The sequence below is a fragment of the Arctopsyche grandis genome, chromosome 6 (assembly GCF_051622035.1).
Source record: "Arctopsyche grandis isolate Sample6627 chromosome 6, ASM5162203v2, whole genome shotgun sequence".
In the NCBI taxonomy this organism is placed as follows: domain Eukaryota; kingdom Metazoa; phylum Arthropoda; class Insecta; order Trichoptera; family Hydropsychidae; genus Arctopsyche; species Arctopsyche grandis.
This window is the reverse complement of record NC_135360.1, coordinates 32,566,596-32,593,155: the sequence shown is the minus strand read 5'-3', so window position 1 is coordinate 32,593,155 and position 26,560 is coordinate 32,566,596. Positions and strand designations below refer to the sequence as shown.

The following is a 26,560-nucleotide window of genomic DNA, read 5'->3' as shown; positions in this document are numbered from 1 at the left end:
TCAATATTAAATTTATATCCTGTAATTGATTAACCGCCTGTTCGTTATGAAAATTCGTGTACGACGACGACTGTCGACCATTTTTAACCATTATATAAATTAATATTTATCGATCGGAAAAAAATTACTGCACGCGGTCGCGTGACAAATTTTTTGTTTGCATATACATACATATATATGTATGTATGTACATTAGACTAATTGAAAAAAAAAATGTCCCGTGCCTCCAACTATATAATCAATTTATCTCGACAAAAATTTCGAAAAAGTTAGTTTTCCATGTACGATTTTTTACAATTTTTTAAAAATAAACGCTTAATATTTACATACTGAAGTTATTATTTGGGTTGATTATAATAAGGTCTTGACTAGGGAATCCAATCCCAAGCCAAAATTTTGAACACGGGATTTCGGGATTGTAATTAAACGATCTCGGGATCCGGGCACCGGTTTGATAGTAATAGCAAGAGTTTGAGAATTTACATTGATAAATTTGATTAATACAATTTAGTCCATATATACAACTCTTATAAATAAGAATAAATCAAGTGTAAATTAAGTGCATATTAAATTTCAATTTATATACAATATTTAATTTCAATTTATTGTAGTAAATGGAATAAATATCAATTTAAAACACTTTTAGTCACCAGTTAGCGTTTGCGTTCTGTGATATTGAAATTAAATTTTAATAAAAGTATATATTATTAATATTATATTTAAAATATTTTTAGACTATTCATGATGAAATTTGTAAAATCGAGAAAAGGAAAAGAAAAAGAGATTAAAATACAATTGATTTTGGAGTTTTGTATATTTTAAATTATTATTATTGATTACTGATTTTTTATTATTGATTATTGATTACACTGTTCGACAAATGACGTATTTTTTTTTTGGTTCAGAGACGAGATGACTTTTCTTATAGATCTTTGCCCAGTGAACACGAATCTGATAATAAAAAATGTTGATTGGCTCGAAATTCGGAGATATATATGTTTTTTAAATCGCGCGATTTTTCTATATATTGGTGTTGATTTTGAAGTTTTGTATATTTTAAATTATTATTATTGATTACTGATTTTTTTATTATTGATTATTGATTATTTATAAAGAATCTGATATATGTATTATTAATATCTATATTTTTCTGGCTGAAATAAATTAGCATTGATACTGAATTTTTATTAAAAATACTGTCAATTTTTATAAAATATTTTTATCCTGGGGGGGGGGGGTATTTGCACGGGGGGTTAATGTCCAGGGGTTTTTTAACCGGGGGTAAGTGTCCTAGAACCTTAAAAATCTATTCTGTCTATTTTGATTGCTTTTTTTGGGAATGAATAGAGTGGTTAGAGTAATTTCATCAAAATCCTTGGAAACAATAAGCGTTTAAGAATTGCTCGTTTAATAATACATAGGTACAGACGTTATTCGTAAATCATTATTTTCTCTTGAGATTACATCGCAATTTTGAAATGAGGCATTTCGAGTACGGCATAACCATCACCGGCGACAATTAATGCAGAGGTCAGGTTTTTTGTTTGTTATTATTTGTTTTCTTTATATATCCTTTTTGTTGCTCGCGGCATTTAAACGAGCAGTGGATAATTACGCGGTCTCGGGTGTGTTTCTTCCCAGATGTGTGCCGCGAACGGGGGACCCGCTTTCATGAATTTAAATTGGTTAATTGCATTTCAAAATTACATATAATTTAAAACGTAAGTGAATCGACTTTACAACTTTTTTAACGGCGCGCAATTATGTACCTCTCTGGGGTCTCTGATTTCATTTGGATTGTCCGCGTGCATTTGTGTCATTACTGTGCCGTTTACGCGCGGATTTTCAACCGGCAAGAAGCGTAACGGAAAATTCCTCCTTTGCATGCCGCACGTCCTCGAGGATTAAGCGTTGCTGGAAAATTGCCCTGCAAGTCCTCGCGTGCCATTTTCAACTTCAATCACAGTTACAAATCGCGGATTTCGAAAAAGCTTGGGACCTCAGGTCGAACTCGAAGGGCTCCAAATCAACATTACAGTTTTGTCTGTTTGACACATTAATTTAGAAACAGGCATTCAATTTTAATTTGTATTTTTATTACATATATATAGGTACATATATACCAGGAAGGCCTAACAGGTAGTCACCAGTGCGCCTTCCTAGACAATTTATTACAAACATTGCAGCATTTTTATCTAATATATAATTCGGAAAGAGACTTTGTATGTATGTATGTATGCTTCGTTCGTTGGGTCGTAAAAATCCGTGACGTCATCGAACAAATAATTCGCTTTTTTCCGATTCAAAGAAGTTTCCGGGGGCGTAGGCGTTGAGGGCGGAGCCCTAGGGGGCGCAGACCCCGGGGGTGTACATATATTTTTTTATAAGAGACTTACTATATATGTTTGTTTGTTCGTGATAGTCAATTTAATAAGAAAAAACAAATGAGTATTCAAATAAATTTTAATAAAATGTTTGCTATTAGATTAGTCATTAAGCGGATTATATTACAAACAGTGGCGGACTGGGACTGAAATCAGTGCATGCCAGGAGTCAAAGGGGGCCCCCGGGGTTACAAAAATTTGTCCCCCCCCCCCCCCCATATAACAAAATTTTCTTCTTTCCATCACGCTAAAAATCAAGGGTAAAAAATAAATGGAATTTAAAAAAATAGAATAAACAAATTTAGGTACAAGAAAAATGGCAAAAGCAAAATAGATCCATAAATTACATTGTATATTTAGTTTTAACCCTTGTCCTAGGTAAGAATGCAAAATTGAATATTTTTTTAAAAAATCTTTTTTATATCGGAATAAAAATGGAAAATATTCTTTGCATACACCTTATTGAGTTATAAAATATGAAAATTTTAGCTTTTTACATAATATTTTTTCAAAAACAACTTTATATTTTTCATATTTTATAACTCATTTTTGAAAAAATCATTATAAAAAAATATTATGTTAAAAGCGCCGCAGGCAAAAAATTTTTTCCAAAAATCTTCACATGGTCAACAAAATAAAGAGACCATCAAACTGAGTCACTAAAAAACTATCAATTAACTTAATTTCTACCGATTGTCTTTTCACTTTACCTATATACATATGTACGTAATTACAACAAGCGAAAATTCGAACTCTGAATCGATCACTGATCACTAGTCACCGGACCCAGAAGGTGCCGCGTATTGTTCAAATGTTGTAAATGCTTTGTTAAAGGTTTGCCGAACCTTTTTTACAAAGGATTTATAACAATGGAACAATGGATAGCACTGTGACTATCCTACATCTACTGATCACGTTTACATAATATAGAAAAATGTGTGCGGCTCTGTGTGTCTGAGTGTGTGTTTCTGTGTCTTTTTATTATTTTATATATGTATTCGTATGTATAAAATTATTTTTATCTCAACCGGAAGTAGTACTTTTACCCTATAAGATCGAGGTATTTTTATTTTTTTCTCGGAAACTTTTCGACGTATTGAACTGACATTTCATATCTATAATTATAAACCTAATGCTTGATATATAAAATTTCGTGAACACCCGTTGACCGAAAGTGACAGTTTACTCCTGTTGGCAGTTTACCGGATTTTTCTTCCACTATTTAAAATTGTGTATTTAAATCTTACTATATCGTCGAAGTATGTATAATCAAATGTTATTTTGAAAGTATGAAGTAAATTTAAATCGCTGGTTGATAATGAATTGTCCTATCAAAATTGTTTTAAGCAATTCAGTTTATATTATTCACAGAAATTCGTTTATTCCCATTTTTATTTCAGTAGGTAGTCGTTACATAGATATTGGTATATACATAATCTTGAGGTTGGAAATGGGCCCGGCAAAAGGGCCCACGTAAATGTTGAAACTTACATTTCGAGCCTAATAAAAAAAGTTAACCGATCCTTGCACTGTTAAAGCAGGTATTAGTTGTTTGTGTATGTCGTAAGAAATTTGTTTTGTTGAAATACCCAAACTTTAGGTCCCAAAGTGCAATATCCTATAAATTTTTACACACGTAAAGTAGTTAAAAAGTTATTTAATTTTACTGAGGGCCCATATTTTCTAAAAGATAGTGGGGCCCCCATGCCATCAGGCATGTTCGCTTGTATGGCCAGTCCGCCACTGATTACAAACACCGAGCGAAGCCGGGTAATACAGCTAGTTATCTATGTATATTACTAGCCTCTTCTTACTTCGCTTTCGATTTTTACATCTGATTTCGTCTGACGAAATTTGGGTACTTATCCGATCGTTGTCGATCAATATATGTGGAAATCGAGTTTGCCATTTCGATGGTGAAAAATAATCGTAATAGACACGTTCGAAAATATTCCATCATATTTCTCGGTGACGTCTATTGTCCACATTGCTGGATTTATCCACACTATTCCGATGTTTTTTTTCCCTTTTCGCCACCCTCTCACTATGTCAGATTTTAATTGTTTAAATGCCTATAATTTTTGCTTTTTTCACACTGTATATTTTATAAAATTTGCTTTATAGGTTCTCATTATCTCTCATATATACATAGGTATATATTTTTAATTTTATCTCTCATATGTACGTATATGTTAATAATTGGCGTATATAACCTCTAAATTGTGTCTTATGGCCAATTGTGTCAGATTTGACATTTGGCGGCTGACGTCTCTTCGAATGGGCCGGGCCGCACCGCTCAACTCGCGAACAACTTGGTTGAGGACGACCAGACCAATGCATGCAGGTAGATGGGACATGCCACACTCGTCAACTTGTTTATTTATTTATTTATATATATTTTAGCTATTAAGCTAATTTAAAAATACATCTTAATTATTATACTTAACTCTAAAATTTATAATTAACTTATATGTACTGTCCCTCACAGAGGTGTCTCTTCGCACCTCGCAGGAATGCATCCATGTTTTTAGCAGACCTGACGCACTCAGGGAGGGCATTATACATGAGCACACCCCTGTGAAAAACACCCCCAGCCGTCTTATTCTTTCTTACTCTACTTACAACTAGTTTGTCGCACACATTTCCATACATTTTTTCGTGTCGCGCAACAAGTCGGCCGACAAAGTTGCACGGTGCGGCCCGGCCCAATGGGGGTGAGTTTCAAGTTGTAAATAACTACTGTGTGGTCTGTACCGATCGATAAATGCGACTAAACTATTTCATATACATCTTATCTCACCGGTGTGTATAGTTTCTTCAGAGTGAAACTGATACATCAAACTGAAGTCTGAAGTCTAACCTAGAAAATGTTGTGGTCATTCATAGTATTGATTAACTTTTCTAAACTTTAACCAAACTTCAAATATTTGTTTTAACCTTATATATTGATGTTGCGTTTTTAGTTATAATTAGTTATCACCTGTTCACACTGTTCATGAATTTTTTGACATTTTCATGAAATGGGACATTTCATATAAACCTACGCATTATTTCTTGTGACTTTAAATAGTGATAATCACAAATCTCGCAGACACAACTGGTCACGACCGTGATCGATTTACAATTCTGCATACTTATTTATTACATTTTTTATTTATTTATTTTTTACGGTGTCCGTGATTAATACGGCGACAATGTCACGGCATTTTGTACCGGCAAACGTTTCAAATCCATCATTCCATACGGTTTCAACCCGCTCGGCACCCGACTACGAACCTTCCACAATATTATAATTTATGATAATGGTATACATATAATATAAAGCCTACCGGTTGTTCGTTAAGCGCGAACGGTAAACAATCAACGGTAACAAATTACCGTTCATATCCACCAGCACTTCCAAAGCCTCGGCTTCTTCTCCTCTCATCTTTAACAACACACAGCTGCCGCTTCTGCCTTATTTGGGAGACCCGACAGTTTCCATACGGCGCTCCAGGGCATCTCAATCGGTGGGACCGTTTAACGCCACCTCCAAATTGGCCGTAAAAATGCGCCAATTGCCACTTATGCCTCTAATAAAATTATTTTGGAATTAATTTTTTGTCGCTACTTTGTTGCACAGGTTTCGATTTTTACATGTGAACAAGAAAAATACGATCGAAAATGCCGAGGAAGAAGGTTCCGTTCAGCGGCAAAGCCAAGAGGCAGCAACTACAAAAGAAGAAGATGGGTGAGTAAATTTTAGAATTATAATTAAAAAGTATTTATTTATTTATTTATACAGGTATACAACCATTTTATTAACACGACATATATTGTCAACATTGTACATAAGTATTATTCAAGGCCAAAAAATTGCTCATCAAATATTACAATCATAGAGACATCTATGGACAAATTTGTTGATATTGTTGCGTAGGGGTGGGTGGAGGATCCAAATAAAAGGCCAAATTCGCTTCACAGCGTTTATTAGGTGATTAGGGGGACCGTGCTCCGTCCAGAATGTTCTCATGTGGCCTAAGTACCTGCTTATAAAAGACAGGTCGCTCAGTGCATCCGGTTACTTCCCCATTGTTTAGACACGTACCCGGATATGCAGTCCCACGGTATTGCGCTGTCAGTTCTAAAACTATGCCGGGAAACTGTACCGCCCACTTAGTTCATTCGGGAGTTTTCATTGTTAGCCGAATGCACTTAAGCCTGGAGATAATCCTCGAAACCAATTATCTCAAACGGTCGCACAGTCTCAGGGATGCGCCGTCTCACGCTCGTCCGGAATCTGGGAAATAGTGGGGATGCTACTCGGCCTAATCCGATTGCACTTAACCGGCGGTGTATTTTACAATATTTTTATATATCAACATATTGTTGCGTAGGGGTGGGTGGAGGATCCAAGTAAAAGGCCAACAGTCGTTTCACAGCATTTATTGATGATTAAGGAGATACACGCACTGGCAGTGTTCAGTCCAGAATGACATGATACCGCCTACGTACCGCCTGATAAAGGGTAGATCTCTCAGGACGCCTAATCTGTTTACCTGTTGTATAGTCACGTATTCGGATATGTATTTCTACGACATTGGGTCTCCCCGTACCGATTCTGAAAAATAACTAATAACGGTCATTGTTTAGCCTTAATGCACTTAGAGTCCAGATATAATCTTTGGAAGTAAGTGCATGCACTTAGTTAATCCGATAACAGATATCCGTTGGTCTAAGTGCAATTCGCTCAATCCGCGGCGTACGTAACAATATTATGAGATGCTTTAAACTCAAATTTTGTGAGAAATGGGACAAGTTTCCCAATTTGTTGGAACCGTTTCCAATGAAATCAGATAAATTGGCAAACTCTAAAAGGATACGGTCGACCTTGGAATAATGTATCCAAAGTCTGGCCAGCAACAAAGCCAGGGAAGAACCAGTGACCACACAATCGAAAGCAATAGACGCTAATCACTGATCTTGTTGCTGTTGTATTTAAGATGAAAGGCAATTTATTGTTTAATTTAATTTATACCAATAGACAGTATTAGCCACTAAACCCACAAAAAGTATAAGGCTAAAAATACACAGAGAGGCACGTGGCACGTGTTTTTTTTTTAGCGTCTTATGCTGTTGCACGAATGCAAAAGCATGCTTGGTTCTCGTAAGTCTCACGCTAAATCAGATAGTCCAAGGTTTTTAGAATATAATAGACCAGGTCTTAATACTGTTTAGTCCATTGTTATGTTCAGTTAATCGGTGGTTTATACAGCTTTAATTAGACCTGTGATTTGTGGTTTTAATTTCAAGGTAAGAACTCCAACTATTTAATGACGAGAGCCAAAGAATCATCGGAAGAAGACGGACAAGATATCACCAGATCTTACATACACAAAGGCCAAACGAATAGATATGCTTTGAAATTAAACCGAGAGACCGACGCCGAAGTAGAAGAAAAGAAAGAATTAGCCAAGTAAATATACACAATACAATATATTTTACTGATCGTTTAACACCTTGCAACTGCACGTTATGATGTTATCATTCCAATTTAGAAAACAAATCATACGCTTGGACGAGACTTGTTTGGAAATAACGAGCGACAAGTATTTCCCGGCCGGCTTGACTTTTCCACGAAGACCTCCGTGGAATTTCGACATGTCACGTTTGGAATTAGACAGTAGGGAAAATCGATATTTTACGGTAAGTTTTTCCATTCGTTGTTTTTCGTAACGAATCTTGAACGAGGTGGTTGTAACGGTTTTGCTATTTTCAGCAATATTTATCTGAGCTTCACAAGACTTTCGAAAAAGGAGATTCGATCAGCATCGATCGTAATATAGAGAATTGGAGACAACTTTGGCGAGTCACAGAGATGTCCGATATATTGCTATTAGTCGTCGATATCAGATTTCCAGTAAGTTTTATTGTTATCTTGATCTTATACAATATCATTGTTAAATCACGTTTTTTTCCTTACCGGAGCGGAGAATTATCTATCTTGACTATGTTTGACCTACTAAATTCGAATATTACAATGTCCATTTTTCATCTCGCTCTTCACATACGCATACGGTCTAAACAACCTCATTCTTAAACTCAATTTAAAATCATTTACCCCTTGAACTAATTTATTTATTTATTTTAATATACAAGTATACCACAGTGTCTACCACAATAACCACAATACATAAAATATCAAAAACATAAGAAAAAATAAAACAACAATAATAGAAAAACAAATAAAATAAAGCATTAAAAAAATTGTACATAAAAATTAAAAATTGAAAAATTGAGAATTAAAAAATTGAAAAATCAAAAATTAAAAAAAATTAAAAATTACAAATTGAAAATAATAAACAAAAAAAAACACATATATACATATATGTATATAAATATATAAATCGTTTAAATTAAATTAAAAGTAAAAATACGGATAGATTATCCGGTGAAATATTGAAAATATCAATGTGATTGCTGACCAAATTCAAGCAGCGTAAGACTCGAGCGATTGGTGAAAAAGCAAGAACATTAGTTCTTGCTTTAATTGTTTGGAACAATGGACGCAATCGATAACACTGTTCGACACGAAAAATGTTTCAGAGACGAGATATGACTTTCCTTATAGATCCATGCCCAGTGAACACGAATCTGGTAATAAAAAGTGTTGATTGGCTCGAGATTCGGAGATATATGTGTTTTTTAAATCGCGCGATTTTTCTATATCTTGGTGTTGTTCGGTCGATTTCTCAAAATCTGTTAATTTTCTGTTCAAAATGAATATTGGAATCTAAAGTCGGGTATTTTATCTTTAATTTGTAGTACTTTTCAGCTTTCAAATCTCTCTAAGTAGTCGTCCAGTTCAAATGAAAAGTCAAAATTACGTATTTTCACTTGGGATTTTTTCCCACTGTTAATACTATATGATATTGAGTATTTTCTATTGAAACATGTTTATTAGGAAAGTGTTCTGACCACACTATTTTTTGTTTTCGTTTAAAAGGGTTAACTGGAAGTGTGCTGAACTTTAAATCGGTAAAATTGCGAGCAAAAAGCTCGTACTAGTGTTTACTCGTATTTACACGAATCTGAATTGAATTAATAGGGATAATATATTAAATTATCTTTATATGAGAATTAAATAAAATTCCACTTAGAAAAATCATATTTCGACTATTCTTGTGGATTAATAACAAACATTCGTTTATTTTATCGAGGTGAGCCAGTTATCAGAAAAGTCATATCCCGTCTCTGAAACATTTTAAAAGTCGTCATTTGTCGAACAGTGTAATCAATGAGGCGAGATGGAACCCAAAATTTAATTTCTTCCAATATGGTTGGGTTGTAAATATCACCTCTTAATAATTTGAAGAAATGACACACAAGAAGCATATCCCTCCGATGAGATAGGGAACTATAGCCAACAGAACCCTGTACAAAAGCACTAGGAAACAGTTGAGGGTAGTATCCAAACTCCCTCATATATAGATAGCGGAGGAACTCCCTTTGAACTCTTTCAATTTTTAGAGAGTGAATTTAGATAGTAAAAAATAAGGGAAGGTACCATTTCCGGTCAACTTAAAAATGTACATCGTATCGATTAGCATTTCAGAAACCGATACTACTAAGTTTCAGTCCGATAGGACTAACGGAGTTCAAAAAATACAAAGACACACACACACACATTTTTTTCTAGATCATGAAAACGTGATCAGTGATCGATCCTGAGTTTGAATCAGTCGAATTTTCGCAAGATCACAAAACTTCATCTATTGTTAATACATAACGTAAAATATCTACATAGGTACCTATTAGCGAAAAAAGCTTACTTTTGGCATAGCAATATTAGATGTTGAGTTTAAGACTGCAGAAGCCAAAAATCTGCTGTTTTTATTAAACCAGGTTTTTATTAAACTATTTGCCCCCCCCCCCCCCCCCGAGTATGTTAAATAAATAAATATTCGAATTCAGTGGGTCAAACTTAATATAGATTGATAATTCTCCGCCCCAATATTGACTTTTTTTGCTCAGTGTTATCGTCGTTTGTTTTAGAATTTGATTTTCCCTCCGTCTCTGTACGATTACGTGGTGGGTTACTTGCACAAGCACATGGTAGTCGTCTTGAACAAAATTGATCTGGCGCCCCCATCATTAGTGGCAGCTTGGAAACATTACTTCACGAAACAATATCCCAAATTGAAAATCGTATTGTTCACGTCGTTTCCTTCCTATAATTTGAGAGATGGAGGTGGATCTGCGTCTGGTGAGCACTTTGTCTTGTATATAAGCTTGTTTTTTGCATCATTTCTTGCGCCAATCAAAAGTTACAGTCGAGATTGAATTTTGTATCATTATACACTTGTTTTTTTTTCAACTCATTTTACGAGCAATTTGCCTTCAATCGTGATTAAAGACATCAAAATTTCAGGCATCAAAATCAAAAGGCGAAAGGGCAAACAGAAGATGGCAGCTGAAGGCGCGCAAAAGTTACAAGAAGCGTGTCAGACCCTAGTCAAAGACGAACTAGACCTATCACTTTGGAAGCACAAGATCCTCGAAGAGATGAACTTCGAATACGAAGATATAGTCATCGATAAGGTCGTCAACCAGAACGAAGACACGTCTTATTTTCAACATCAGCGGTTCAAAGAAGGCATTTTGACCATAGGATGTGTCGGACAACCGAACGTTGGGAAGTCGTCTCTAATCAACGCGCTGATGGGACGCAAAGTGGTGTCCGTTTCGAGGACTCCAGGACACACCAAGCACTTCCAGACTATATTCCTGACTTCCAATGTGAGGCTGTGTGATTGTCCCGGTTTGGTCTTCCCATCGACCGTGTCCAAGGTGCTGCAGGTTCTCATGGGCTCGTTTCCCATTGCGCAACTGCGCGAGCCCTACACAACCATCAAGTACTTGGCGGAGCGAATGGATTTGGTCAAGTTGTTGAAGATCACTCATCCGAGTAAGGAGGAAGAGTGGTCAGCTATGGATATCTGTGAAGCTTGGGCTACAAAGAGGGGATTTTTCACGGCTAAAGCCGCAAGGCCTGACACTCATAGGGCTTCTAATCACTTGCTGAGGATGGCGTTGTCTGGACAAATTTCACTGTGCTTCATGCCACCTGGCTATGTTGCTGAAAAATGTATGTACTCATTTTCATTTATTTTACATATATACAAAGGCCTAACAGGTAAATTCAATGCGCTTTCCTGGCCAATAATAATACAAACATCGATAAACAATTATATGTATACAGTATCACGGAGAGTTCTATTTGATTTTTAAATCCTTTTTATTATTACGAAATTATGTTCACAATACATCTTATATCTATTTTAATAGCTACTGATCTACTGATCATTTTCTATTTTATAATTTTAATTTAATTTGGTTAGTAATCATAGTCTTATATTATTCTAATGTTAATGTACAGCATAATAGAAAAAAGAGCTCAAAAACCTATTTATAATTGCATAGAGTTCTATGGACTAATTCGATAATACTAATATTCCGAAAAATACGTGCATATATTTTACAATGTGGTTAGCATATTTATATATCAACAAATTCATGATGTTATAAACTCGATTTTTTCAAAAAGACATAGGATAGGTTGCCAACTCTGGTGGAACCGTTTAAGCAATAAAATCAGATAAATTGGCAAACTCTGATAGGAAATGATCAACCTGGAGTTACATATATATATATATGTATATAAAGTCTGGCTAACAACACTGGGCCAGGGTAAGAACCCAGTTAATCATTACGCATTAATCTGTGAGCTATGTTGCTGGTTATTCCATATATGTAACGTACTATTATAAAACATTAAGATTTAATTGTAGTCAAAAGCGAACGTCATTTCTGCGAAACTGTAACACATATGAAGCTGATAATGTATATTAAATTCATTGAATTCGATTCTAATCCACTGGAAGTGGTATTGATTAAGTTTTAATTTTGTCACTAAAATATTAGTAATAAAAAAATCATCAAAATCACTCAACTGGAAATGGTTGGTTTACTATTGAAAAAAATGACTAAATAGGAGGTTTTTTTTTAAAATAAATATGGATATTTTTTTATCTGATCATATTCGTGCTTAGTAGGCGTTAATGTATTGGAAAAGTTATATTTAAATGATGAAAAAAAAAATGTTAAGTTAAGGAGGGTAAAAAATGGAATTGGTCGAGTTCAATAGTTCAACTTTAATTATCATAATCATTTACATCCGTTCACCATCCACTGCTGGACGAAGATTTCCCTTAGGGCGAAAACACACTGAGAGGCACGCGGTACGTATTTTTTTAGATACTGTTGCTCATGTAAATAAATACAAGCACGCATAACCATTCTTGAGGCACGCAGTCCCAAAACATACCCTGGAGTGTTTTTTTTTTTTGTAATAGTTTATCCTTGTATACGCTTATAAAGCGTATAAACATATGCTTGATTCCCATATTTGAAGAAATGTATGAGAAACTTAAGATTGAACGAATTAGCAATGAACTTTCTTGGCTAGAAGCTACGAAGACGTGCCGTGCCGTTCCCTTCAGTGTGTTTTCGCCTTAAAACGCATCTTATGTACTTATTTGTCTCGTCCATCTATCTCATCCCATACTTTTTTTCTAATTTCATTCACACATCTTCTTTGAGGTTTTCCTCACTCCCTTTTACATTCTCTCCCGTACCATTCTAGCTCTTATTTTGTCCATTCTTCTAGCTATGTGACCCGCCTACCCTTCATGCTTCTCACCTACGTATTCCATTTCCTATCTCTTCTCGTTAACTATTTAACAATAATTATTTAATATTCTATAAAACTTTTAGACTACGTCTTTTTAAAAATGGAATGAATTGGGCGAAAGCATGATTTTTCGAATGACAGAAATTTGAAATACGTCGAGATTTTGTCCTTAAGGGCGAAAACACACTGGATAGTATGGAACGTCACGTTCTTGGCTCCACGCTGTGACAGTGGGTATTCCCCAATTCGGGTATCCTTGCACGTGCAGATATGGGATTCACCGTTATCGATCACTGTCAAGGATAAATAGTAGAATAAAATACAGCAAGGATAAATACAAGGATAAAATATCATCGAAAACACTCCAGGGGGTGATTTTTGGGACTGTGTACCATGTATACAGGCTAGGGGTGCTGCGCTTTTATCACATGTTTAAAAGTATCTCGTCCCACGTCCCACTCAGTCTAAAAAACACGTACCACGTCCCACTCAGTGTGTTTTCGCCCTAACTGGGGAATTCTCGAGTACCCGTTGACCCAGCCCGTCCATCCCAGAATACTTTTCTTTATTTTTCCGAATGACGTTATTGTTTCAGCTCGATGGGAGCAGTGCGACGATATCGAATATATAAAATGGGTGCAGGCGAACATCGACGAAGTCCCGACAAACCCTCGGGATTCGGTGTATTCTGATGATGAAGACGAAGACAGCTCGGAGGACGATCACGGAGAGAGTGGCTCCAAAGAGGAGTCGACTTCGGATGACGAAGATCCTGGAAGCGATACCAAAGTTAAAAATAGATTCGACCTCCTAGACGTCACCTCTAGTGACTGATTGAATGCAAATGAAAAGCTTTCCATTATTTATTATATCATTAAGTTTCATAAAAGCAGTGCTATACTTATTACAATTTAACACTCTTGATAAGAAATCAACTAAACATTTTTGATTTGTTTTTGTTTTAGTTTAATGTTCTAGATTAAGTTTGAGCTACTAATTATAATTTGTTACGCAATATTATGGACAGTTCGATAACAAGCTACATAACATATGTGTATTCGCATTAGTTTTGCTGTCAAAAACAAAAACTGACTAAAAACTACATTCATATTATTGATTACGATTTTTTCTACGCGTTTTCGGTATAAAGTGTATCGAATTTGATTCATGTTTATTTCTGGTGTATTCAAATATCAGAATGATTATGAATAAAGCAGCATTTTTCATCATATTTTAATGATTAATTTTTCAGGATGAATTTTTTTCTCAAAGAACCTGATTTCATTACAACATTGATTTACATACATAAAATGTACAAAATACATACTTTTCAACTGAGAAAGATTTTCCTCATTTTTTATTGTATTATATATGATACATATCTAGCAGTTGAATATTTGTTAAATTGCAGTTTTTATCTACATCTGATTTATATTTAAATCTTATTCATTTTTTGTAGTGTAATTATAATTATATATGTATGTATGCTGAATTTGATGTATAAAATATTTTTGGTGTTAATATTATATATATGTAAGCAGAGCAGCGTTATTCAACCTTTTATTCCGGGGTCTTATTTTGAAATGTAAGTGCTGTATTTTTTATAAAAATAATTTTTAAGAAAAAAATTCCCTCTCCATTTTACTTTATTTTTTTTTTTGCTTTATTTGTTATGTATTTACAACGTACATATTTTTAATTTTTCAATTAAAATATTTTCGTAGTAATTTTTAAAAAAATATATTTGAAATTAATATTAGTATTTTTATTGATATGCATTAAATTTTTTTTTAAATACCTCAATGTGATTTCGATAATATTATGATACATATTGCATGCCAAAAATTGCATGGGACAGTTTCGTATACATATACGAAACACATGAAATACTAGATAAATCTTAAAAATCTGAGATGAGGGGTATAATTTTTGCAAATATGCTACCTAATAGGTACGCCAGTGTTCGCCAAGTGAGCCGGGCGTAGTTTATATTGTCTAATTTCTTTAGTTATTATTTTGTTTCTTTTCTTTTCTGTTATATTTTTGACCATTGTGGCGCATTAGGAATTTCTGTAAGCTACAATGGTCCAAACTTTAAATAAATAAATATTTTGGGCGCGAACCTTTTTTTTGCGACTAATGAAGGACGAATACCAGTCAAGAAACTGATATTGTTCTCTCATCTTTTGAAAATAAATAACTGCAATGAATACTTATGGAATTTTAGTACTTGCTATACCCATTCATTAAGACTATTTTTTATTACTAACCTCTTCTTACTTTCACTTACGATTTCTAGTCAGAAAAAAATTGGGTTCTTTTCCACACTCTTCCGATCGTTTTCAAACTTTGCCATTTTGTTCGGATTGGTCATCAATATATGTGGAAATCAAGTCTACCATTACCATGGTGAAAAATAATCGTAATAGACACGTTTGAAAATACTGCATCTTCTTTCACGGTGACGTCTATCGTCCACACTATCGCATTTGTCCACACTGTTCTGATTCTGTTCGCCACCATTTCACTATGCCAGATTTTAATTGTTTAAACGCCTATGACTTTTTCTTTTTTTGACTATATTTTTAATACTTAAAATAATATTATTTGTTTATTTATTTTGTTGGAAAAATTAACAGTTTATTAAATTACATCAATTGATAAAAGAACAATTATTTTAAGAAAAACCATTAAGAATTTTCGCATATAGTCATTATATACAAAACATATGTACATAGAAGAGGCTAGTTTTTAGAAAACTTTTTTTTTACTACAGTTTTTTTTTTGTAAATTATAATTTTTATACAATTACTGTTAACAAAATACTTTTTCCTCTAAACAAGACGACATTATTTATATTACATATGCAAAGGTTGAGTATCGCTGCCTTAGATATTCTTAAGCTGAAAACACCAGACATCCATAATATTGTTCAATTCACACTTTTATTTATAATTGATTCTTATTATAAAACTGATCCTTTGAGCAACGTGTGTGCTTTGCTTTTATTTTTTTTTAATTATAGTTTTATTTTTTGAATGCACTCTTTTATTTTCAATTATTATTATCGTCAATTTTATACACACCATATCCAACTCAATACGATCCTTATTAGAAAATATAAAATATTATATTATATACGTATATGTGTATGTATATAAAATAGAAACAAACCCTTTGATGTTACACCCCTTACATATTATATATTATATTATACTAAATGTTATCTACGAGTGGTTGTGACGTATCAAAATGTTAAAAAATATAATATATATATATATATATATTTAAAATTTTACTAGCCACTTAATCACGAGGACTTCGACAAGTGGAACAGTACGAGATTCGAGAGCTTTAATAACTTGACATTATACTGAATAAAATTTGCATTGAAATTACAATGCTGAGGGGAGGTACACCTTCCGGCCGGTCAATGTGTGGTAATTATGTGATGTTAATATGCCGTTAATGTATTTAATGACTGTACACCTCCACTGTTATATGGTATTAAAAGTATTTTATCAAAAATATATACGTAATACTGCTTTTACATTCAATTTTCACCCGATTCCTTGCACAATGAATGCCACTGCTTCTCAACCAGTGGTCCGTGGACCCCTGGGAGGTTTCAGGGGGTCCGTGAAATGTTACAAGCCTTCTTAGCTAAGGTAATAACATCAAAGAAGAAAGTCAAGTCCAACATTCTTACACACTTTTCAATGTTAGGAAGTATTTTTAAAGAGTTGAAGTACATATACAAAACCTTGTTTTAAAAAATTAGAACTTTTTAAAGATTTTTCTGTGTTGATGACGTAAAATGTGAGTAATGGATCAGCAACCATTTTTTTATTATATTGATAACTTATACATTCATATGTTAAAAAATGTTTTTATTGATAACCGCAATGCATGAAAACCGGGCAAGAATTTATGCAATATTCCAAAATATACGTAGTATCATAAAAATTTGAGTTTATCCGTATCGAAGATGCTGATCTAATCAAGGATGAACTTGTTGATATTATAACAAAATATTTCAAATTGAACTTAACTAAAAAACTTGGAGCTTTCCAGCCGTCGATTGAATCGAGGGCTAGAATGTAATAGAGACATCTATGGAAAATCAACGAATTCTTTATACACAGCAAATTTTCGAGAAATGCATACATGTAGGTAGCATATTTTTATAAAAATCTACAAATTCGAGATGATAATAACTCGAATTTGTAAGAAACTGAGGCGGAGGATACCAATGTATTGGGTCTGTCACAAGAATCAACTTAAAAAAATCAGAAAATTCTAAAAAGAGACGGTTGATCTGTGTTTTAATAACCACAAGATCTCGCCAGCAGCGTATTCGGCCAGGACTTGAACCCATGACCTTTCTACTGGTATGAAATAGCTCTACCAGTGCACTACGCTATATATGTATGATATAAAAATATTTATTTGTTTAAGGATAAGGATAGCGCGAAAGCGTGGGACTGCATATCTAGTACGTGACTATAGCGATAGGTAAACAATCGCGTCGAGAAGGATGTAGTGAGCGACCTGCCTTTTATCAGCAGGTACTTAGGCCATATCAAGGCATACTAGATGGAGCACTGGTAGTGCGTGGATCTCCCTAATACTGTCTATTGGTATAAATTAAATTAAACAATAAATTGCCTTTCATCTTAAATACAACCAGCAACATATATGTAGATCAGTGGTTAACGTCTATTGCTTTCGATTGTGTGGTCATTGGTTCTCCCCTGGCTTTGTTGCTGGCCAGACTTTGGATACATGACTCCAAGGTCGACCGTATCCTTTTAGATACCGTGGGATTGTATATCCGGATACTTGCCTAAACAATGGGAAGTAACCGGACGTCGAAGATGCAGTGAGCGACCTGCCTTTTATAAGCAGGTACTTAAGCCATATGAGGACATTCTGGACGCAGCAAGGGCAGTGCGTGGATCTCCATAATCACCCAATAAATGCTGTGAAGTGACTTTGGCCTTTTATTTGGATCCTCTACCCACCCCTACGCAACAATATGCTAAAACCTGACGTAGTTTCCACTGATTTTCTTTAAAGTTTTATTTAATGTATTCTGAAAAGGGGCCTTAGTTCATATCTGACTGGTGAAGAGATCCATAGAACAGCAAAGGTTACGAAGCGCTGATTTTTGCATCCGAACGTTTTTTCCGTGGTGTCGTGATGGCGCGATGATTGGGCGTATTAAATGCGAATTTGAGAAAAGTCGTTGTGGTGAAGGATGAGAATGAAATGCAAAAAAAAAATCATAATAAAAAATTGAAGGGTTCGTTTTCACGCGATCGGCCCGTGAGAAGTTATCCGAGGAATGGCAACGATGAGAGTTTTTCGCGCGAGTATCGATGATTATTTATATGGTGGATCGTCGAACGTGACTCCATCGATCAGCGATGCAATTTAATGATGACTGATGACGTCTCAGATGCTCATTAACCCGTCTTTCGAAGCTTGAGAATAGCGATGTTTTTGTTTTCGTACGAGACATAATGCGGATAGTATCAATTGATTAATTATTCCTTATAAAGCCTAGTATAATAATGTCTCGTACTATCAAACATCGATGAAATATTAAAGTATCCTTGTAATTGTCTTTAAAGCATAAAATTCTAAATTTAACCCTATAATCAAAACAAAACGTCAAAAATGCTAAACATTGTTTTTCAGGCGTCTTCTCGTGTTGGCTTCAAATAGCCAAGATTTTTTGCTTATTTTTGTAGTTTTATTGGGTTGTTTTCTTACTGTTCTTGCAGAAAGTTCAACTCCATGGGTTTCGGCAACTTCAGCAGTGTCCTCCGAATACGCCAATTGGAGGTTTTTTTTCTTTGAGATAGGCGTCCAAAACTCGATCTCCTGTTGCTATTCTAATCCTCTTTCTTCCAAATCAAGGCTCAGTAATTTATTTACTTAGTTTGGACCATTGTAGCATTACAGGAGTTCCTAATACCACAATGGTCAAAAATATAACAGAAAAGAAACAAAATAATAACTAAAGAAATTAGACCTAACAAAAACAAAACATATACATATATATATATACATACACAAACAACACATTTAACACAATCATAAAAATAATAAGCTATATAATAGCGGATAATAATAATAATTACAACTTATGAAAAAACAACAAAGAAGGGAATGTCTTATATAAGAAAAAATAATACAAATATAAATTTTCAGCTTAATACGTCCAGGGGTGTGGACAGGATCCAGGCGACAACATTTTTGACCTTTCTAAGAGATAAAAATCCCACTTCCGGTTTATTAAATTTAGTGATTTTTTTTTTATTATCATCACATTGATAGAAGAATTATCGTCGGAAAAGAATTCGGGTCGAAAAAAAGAGTGGAAGAAAAATCGAACAAGAGTAAACTACCACTTCCGGTTGAGGGATGATTACCAAATTTTATATATAACTTGGTATTATGCTTAAACTTCTAGATATGAAATTTCAGTTCAATAAACCAAAAGGTTTCTGAGAAAAACATAAAAAACCTCGATTCTCTAGAGTAAAAGTACTACTTCCGGTTCAGATAAAAATATTTAAAAAATATAAGGTTATAAAAATTATTATTTCTATTACATGTAAAAAAGATTTAATCCAATTCAGTTAGCGGCTTGGGAGATAATTGAATTCAAAAACTTTAAAAAAAGAGGACACATATAAGGGGAGGTACCATTTCCGGTCAACTTAAAAATTTGAAAAAAATGTACGTCGTGTCGATAAGAATTTCAGTAACCGATGCTAAGTTTCGGTTTGATAGGACTATCAGTGTTAAAAAAATCTCCAAAATACACAGACACACAAACACACACACATACATTTTTTCTAGATCATGAAAACGTGATCAGTAATAGATTCTGAGTTCGAATCAGTGAAAATCTCGAGTTCGAATTTTCGCATGATCACAAAACTTCGTCTATTGTTACTACGTACATAGATAAAGTAAAAAGAGAAAGAAAAATAAATATAAACGTAGGTATGTATGTATGTACATATGTACATATACATATATGTATATACACAGACAAAAATTTATTTATACATAATCTTAAAAGTAATGTTTCATCCGGTTGTTATTAATCGTTTTAACAGTTCAATCGCTGTACAATTTTAGCCTGACTCACCTCTTGATAGTCGAGTAAAACAATTTCGCCCTTTTTAAATACGCTTAACCCTTTTCCCGCGGATGACCGATATAGAAGTCATGCGTAAATTTCCATTAGTGAGAATGTGGCTCACTGTACTTCAGGCATGATTCACTTTAAAAAAAAATGCTTAAGATATCAATTGCCGTGGGCAAAGGGTTAAATCGTCATTTTTGGGCATTTTATTATTACTCAAGGTAATATCTAATAAAATCTAACAAAAAAAATTGGGATAAAAAAATAACAACTCTCCTTGTTATACCCGCTCTCCCCAGAGTAATCAAAAGTACAAGAATCTCTCTATTTCATTTGAAAAATCAACAAACTAAAATAAACCTTAGAAAAACAAAAAAAAATAATACTTACCACTTTTAATTTGGGCAGTATTCGCAGTCAACTGTGAGATTTTTGTTGACCTATAACATATATTTTCAATGTGGATGTTGAAACTTCAACTATTTTCAAAAAAGATTCCCAGATATAAATATATCCCAGATATAGATATAAATAATTCTCTTAAAAGAAGAGAATCATGAAATTTGTACAGATACTCAATAGGAGAACGAAAACGAGAGTAAGAAATAATCCGACAATTGAATATTTGATATTGAAAGACAGTTTATTAACATTATCCCATTCAAAAATATAATTTAAATCATCCTGCAAATAAAGAGCGTCAGATAAATTAATAATTCTCCTGCAAATTTATAGGTCACCAGTATATAATAAAAAAATGGAATGGTGAATAGGAAAATAAATATCGTTATAATAAATAATAGAAATAATAAAGGACCTAGATTTAAACCTTGGGGAATCCCACAAATGGCAAAATAATCATCAGAAAAGCAACTCCCAAGCTTAACGAATTGACGTCGATTACTTGACTCGCTGTCAGACATTGTCCTAGTCGCCCAGCTGTCATAAGAACAATGATTATTTTGTCAAATATAATTTTGAAATTGCATTGATAAAAACCGATGCTTCGTCGTTTCACATTATAAATATAATAAGTGTTTACCTTTGGAATTTGAATTGTGCTGATTGTATTGTGTTGTGCCGTAACAGTTGGGTGACTAGTTGCTCATCGTTAAAATTGGTTCATCGAGCAGTTTGTTGGGCGATATATTGCCGGCGATAAATTGCCTCAACTGTGGTCTCCTTTATTCTACTTCAGATCCAATTTGGTATGTCGTTTAACGGATTCAACACCATAAATGGACAGGTTCCTACATTGTCGGCTTCCACTTACGCCATCAATTTGTTACCACCATGATTGACACTTTCGAAAATATGTTCGACGATAAAAATCACTATGATTATTTACCGGTATTGTTTGAAAGGGTATGGTACTCGATGCTGTATACCATACGCTTTCATTTCTAATATATAATATAATAATAATAAGTAGTAAGTGTGGAAAGCAACAATGAAATCCATTTCGTGGCAGTCATTCGATTTGATTATTGAATTTGTAAGATGTTACCGTTTGTTATTGGTGATTATATGGATATGAGTGATGTCGTTTTGAAAGGTTTGTAAGCTTGGGATTACATGTAATAGATGTAATATCTTGACAAGTAGCTAGTCCGTGATCATATCAAATACTTATAAAACTACTTGTAAAAACTGTTTTTGAATATAATATGTGTAAACACTTTCAGATCTCTTTTAAAATTTTGATAACATGAAGGTCAAACCACAGATTTATATCGTTTATTTTCCTAAATAAACTGTATTGAATATGCTGACCTATGTTAATAAGGATGTTTTAATGTATTTTAAGATAACGCCGGGTATATAAGATAGAGATTTTATAAAAGAGTAGTCAAAATCGACTAGCATTTGAAAGCTATAATTTAAGTTGAAAATTGGATCGTATTTTCAGTATTTATTATGTTGTACGAAAATTCACGACCAGGCTTTAGGGCGGATCTTAATGGGTTGAATGTGTCACGATTACGAAAATCGAAGTCTCAGCCACCAACGTGTAATATTACTAAAGCGAAAAAATCGAAGTATAAAAGTCTCAATTACAATGCCATATATGTATAAGAAACCAGTATTCTCACACGAAGACCTATAATAAATAATCACTTGCAATATTTTCACGTACGTTAATATCGAATTAAAAATGCCTTGACGAATCAACAATCTATACAAGTTTATCTTACTTCGTATGCTATGTATTATTTATGTGTATGTATATTGAATATTGTATTGAAAATTCGTGGAACGTGTCTAGAAAAGCTCAAAGTGCCCTGTCATTTCTTGGAAAAATTCAACTTTTATTAATAGAAAAGTTCAAAAAAAGTAAAAATCGAGTTTCCAACACATCATTTTATGAATATGTAAATATATTTCAGAAATGTAAGAAAAAATTCGACTTCCGGTGGTCAGTTTTTTTTATCAATTAACACTGTTATAAAGATTATAAGCATGAAATATCAATAAGATTCAAAAAATTTCAAAATAAAATGATGAAATATTGTCAAATAGAAAATTATTACTTCCGGTTGGAAGATACAGATTGGAATCAAAACCTTATGAGTTCAGAAATAATCCATTGGAAATGCAATTTCTTTTCTTAATACATTAAGTATGTACATACATAGTTTGAAAAAAATCATGTAGTAACAACATTTTGACTTTTCTTAGATGATGCAGTCTCACTTCCGGTTCATCAAATTTTTCTTAATTTTTTTTATTATTTACATGATATTAAAACGAGGATTATAGTCTATTTTCATGAAAATCAGACATATATAATGAGCTGAAAAAAATTGTAAAAGAAAAAATGTGCTACTTCCGGTTGAAGGATCATTACCAAAATCATTTAATAAAAATAATAAATGAATATTTACTATTAGATTCACCATGTTATTCTGTTTATATTACAAATATTGAGCGAAGCCGGGTAAAACAACTAGTTACTTAATATTTATGTATAGATTTTTAATTTCAAGTTTAATACACTGAATGGATTGGGATATATAAATTAAATAATAATTCCGGTTGGAAAAAACATACAGTTTCGCTGCAATTACTATAAATATATATTCAAAATTTTATCTCAATTTGAGAAGGAAAAAATACAAAGAAAAGTTTAAAAATACAATATCTATTATATATAGAAAGGGAGGCACCTCTTCGAGTAGGTCTAATTAAAAAATAATTGACTATACAATGATTTTAATATAGCGGTTGAATATTCTCTCGAAAGAAGCAATCGACTGTGACTTTGAATAGAGTATTATTAGAAAGGGGTAAATTTTCAGAGTGAAACACGAATTAATGTCCTGATTGATGACCATAAAATGAAAATTATTTGGAGCCGATCGACGGCGTGATTAGATGACGATCGTGTATCCTCGTTTCGAGCATGATTGATGATCTAATACAGGTAGTTTTGATTTTGGGTACAAATAAATCATCCGATCACAATAATGCCGGCTACCGTTTCGAACGCTGCGTACGGCTCAAGTGCTCGGATTTTATTGATTTTTAATCGAATTTTAACTTTCGCGTAAATTGACACTGTGTTTATTATAAGTATATATGTGTGTATTTATATGCAAATTTATCGCAGCTCTATTTGGGCATGGAAGATAATAATTGACACATGGTCGAGATCGTCGATTATAATAAACGCTTTCGCATACATACATTGTCAGCGCGATTATGTTGCACTGTTCGCGCGAACAAAGATGTCCGATGGATTGGTCAGCGGTTCACAATTTACTCGTTACATAATAATTTTACATTGTGTTACGTAGTGATTGAGTGTATGTTTCCGACAAAAAGGAGTAGTAGACGATGGTGATGCTGATGAAGATGATGATGACGATGAAGATTATGAAGATGATAATGAAGATAATGAACATTATGAAGATGATGAATTTGATGAAGATCATGAAGATGATGAAGATAATGAAGATGATTACAATGATGATAACGATGATGATGATTATAAAGATGATGAAGATGATGGAGATAATGAAGATGAGGAAGATTATGACGATGATTTTGACGATAATGAATAGACATAGGATAGACACAGTGCTTTTTTCAGGAATTGGGGTGGTTTAGCTCTATTTACAAAGCTAGAGTCCAAAAAAAAAAACGTTCGGCGAACCTTTAGCAATGCAATGAACAATACGCAGCACCCTATGGGTCCGTTTTTTTTCAAGACGGCACCTTGGTTATCCTACCTCTAATAATGAAGCCAGGATGCTTTAACCTTCAAACAATGGTTCGCTATTGTCAACTTTTTTTTTGGGTTAAACTTTAAAGCATCCTGGCTGCCTAAATCTGATGATGACGATGATGATTACGATTGTAAAAATGCTGAAGATGAAGACGATGAAGATGAAGATGAAAATGAATAAGAAGCTGATGACGATAAAGATGATTAATATGAAGATGATTATGATGATGAAGATGAATATGAAGAGGAAGATTAAGATGATGATGAGAATGAAGATGGTGAAGATAGTGAAGATGATGATGAAGACGATGAAGCTGATGAAAATAGTGAAGATGATTTTGACCATTGTGGCGCATTCGAAATTCCTGTAATACTATAATGGTCTAAACTTTAAATAAATGATGAAGATAGTGAAGATGATAAAGATAGTGAAGATGATAAAGAAAGTGAAGATGATGATAACGATGATGACGATGAAGATTAAGATGATGGCGATGAAGATGATGACATTTATAATAGAAGATAAATAAATATTTTAATATTGATGTATGCACATAAATATAGGAAAATAGATGTTGTTTTCAGCATTTTTTCCACTAAATAAATTGAAACTCACAGGGTTATGCTGAATCTCACAGGGTTATGTTAAAATAAAAACACCCCGAATCGCAAAGAATCAAAATTTCTAAAACAACCGACTCAGTTTTTTTTCTACGTATACTTACTTTATTTACCTAATCCCCTGGACAAAAAATTAAATTTTTTAACGAGCTCTCAGCAAATTAAAAATCGCTCTTCGAAAACGAGAATTTATTAACAACGCCTAAATTCCCGACAACGCTATTTAAGAGTCACAGGTCTAGATCGCGATCGTTCGTTAAAAAGTGATAAATTAGAAGATTCTCCGTGCCATGTATGTTTATAATCAGATTATCGACGCGGTCGGCGTAACAGCGGATTAATTCAATAAAGGTGGCCGCGGTACAGAGTGTCCAATGGCCATCTCGACAACATTCATGAATAAATTTGTCGGCGCGTAAAAAGGCGTAATGACGCCTCGCTGTAAAATTGTTATTTTATTGACACTTTTACTATATGAGCGGGCCCCGATTTAAAGCTCTCTTACGAACGAGGGACTAATGGATGTCGTCTATTGGTGACTATACGCCGTGACTAAATAGGATGAAAATATTTGTAGAAGTATGGATATTTCGAAGCGATGATACCTGTCAGTGTTAAGTCTAAGTTGGAGGATTTGGGAAAAGCTTACGGTCTAAGTTTATATTCTTCAACCTGAATTGTACTTGTCTATTTCAGAAAGGGTGTCTTACACTGTGTATATATTGTAGCTTATGCTGCATATATGTATGTAACTTATGCTGTATATAACTTGTGCTGTATATAACTTATGCCTGTATATACTATGTACATGATCCATTCGCTATATTTGGGAGTTCCCCAAGGCTCTTATCTTGGCCCTTTATTATTAATTAACGATGTTCATTAACCTATTCGCCATTGCAAATTTTTACTTTATGCGGATGACTTAACAATTTACAGTAGAATTACCTGAAGCTCTTTATTTGCAAGAGGATTTAAATTCTATTTTTGAATTGGCTAATGTTAATAAACTGCCCTCTAATATCTTAAAGTGTCTTATTGTCGTTCTTGTTCTCTTATTGAGTATCTTTACAAATTTCTTGAATTTCTTCTTTTAAGAGAATTGTTTATATCAGATCTGGGAATCGTTTCCGAAAATAGTTAGTTTCAACATCTACATTGGGAATATCTGTGATAGGGCAACAATAATCTTTGGATTTGTGATCCGTAATTCGATAGATATATCGCTGATATATCTGCCATTCGTCTTTAAAATATTATACATTAGTTCGCAGAGTGCTTGAGTCTGGCTTTATTATTATATGGTCACCCTATCGAGATCATTACTCACTGATTTTGGAACGAGTCCAAAAATAATTCCTCGGGTTTTTATATATGAAGATATTTGGATTTTATCCATATCTGTTCCCTACTGCTTTTGTCTTGGGATC

At 33.6% G+C, this 26,560-nt stretch overlaps 1 protein-coding gene across 2 annotated transcripts in view; it reads left to right on the top strand.

The window, feature by feature from the left end:
• The window catches only part of Ns4 (Nucleostemin 4), a 433,570-nt gene that overhangs the window by 54,585 nt on the left and 352,425 nt on the right, over positions 1 to 26,560 (top strand). Inside the window, exons 2-8 of one of the 2 annotated variants that reach the window (XM_077433759.1) lie at positions 6,007 to 6,114; positions 7,677 to 7,839; positions 7,922 to 8,069; positions 8,143 to 8,283; positions 10,419 to 10,629; positions 10,795 to 11,511; positions 13,712 to 16,152. In XM_077433759.1, coding sequence (XP_077289885.1) covers positions 6,048 to 6,114; positions 7,677 to 7,839; positions 7,922 to 8,069; positions 8,143 to 8,283; positions 10,419 to 10,629; positions 10,795 to 11,511; positions 13,712 to 13,950 — 1,686 coding nt within the window. In that variant the 5' untranslated portion in view covers positions 6,007 to 6,047 and the 3' untranslated portion in view covers positions 13,951 to 16,152. Of the gene's footprint in view, positions 1 to 6,006; positions 6,115 to 7,676; positions 7,840 to 7,921; positions 8,070 to 8,142; positions 8,284 to 10,418; positions 10,630 to 10,794; positions 11,625 to 13,711; positions 16,153 to 26,560 lie in introns of those variants that run through there. The other variant, XM_077433760.1, reaches the window with a different exon arrangement.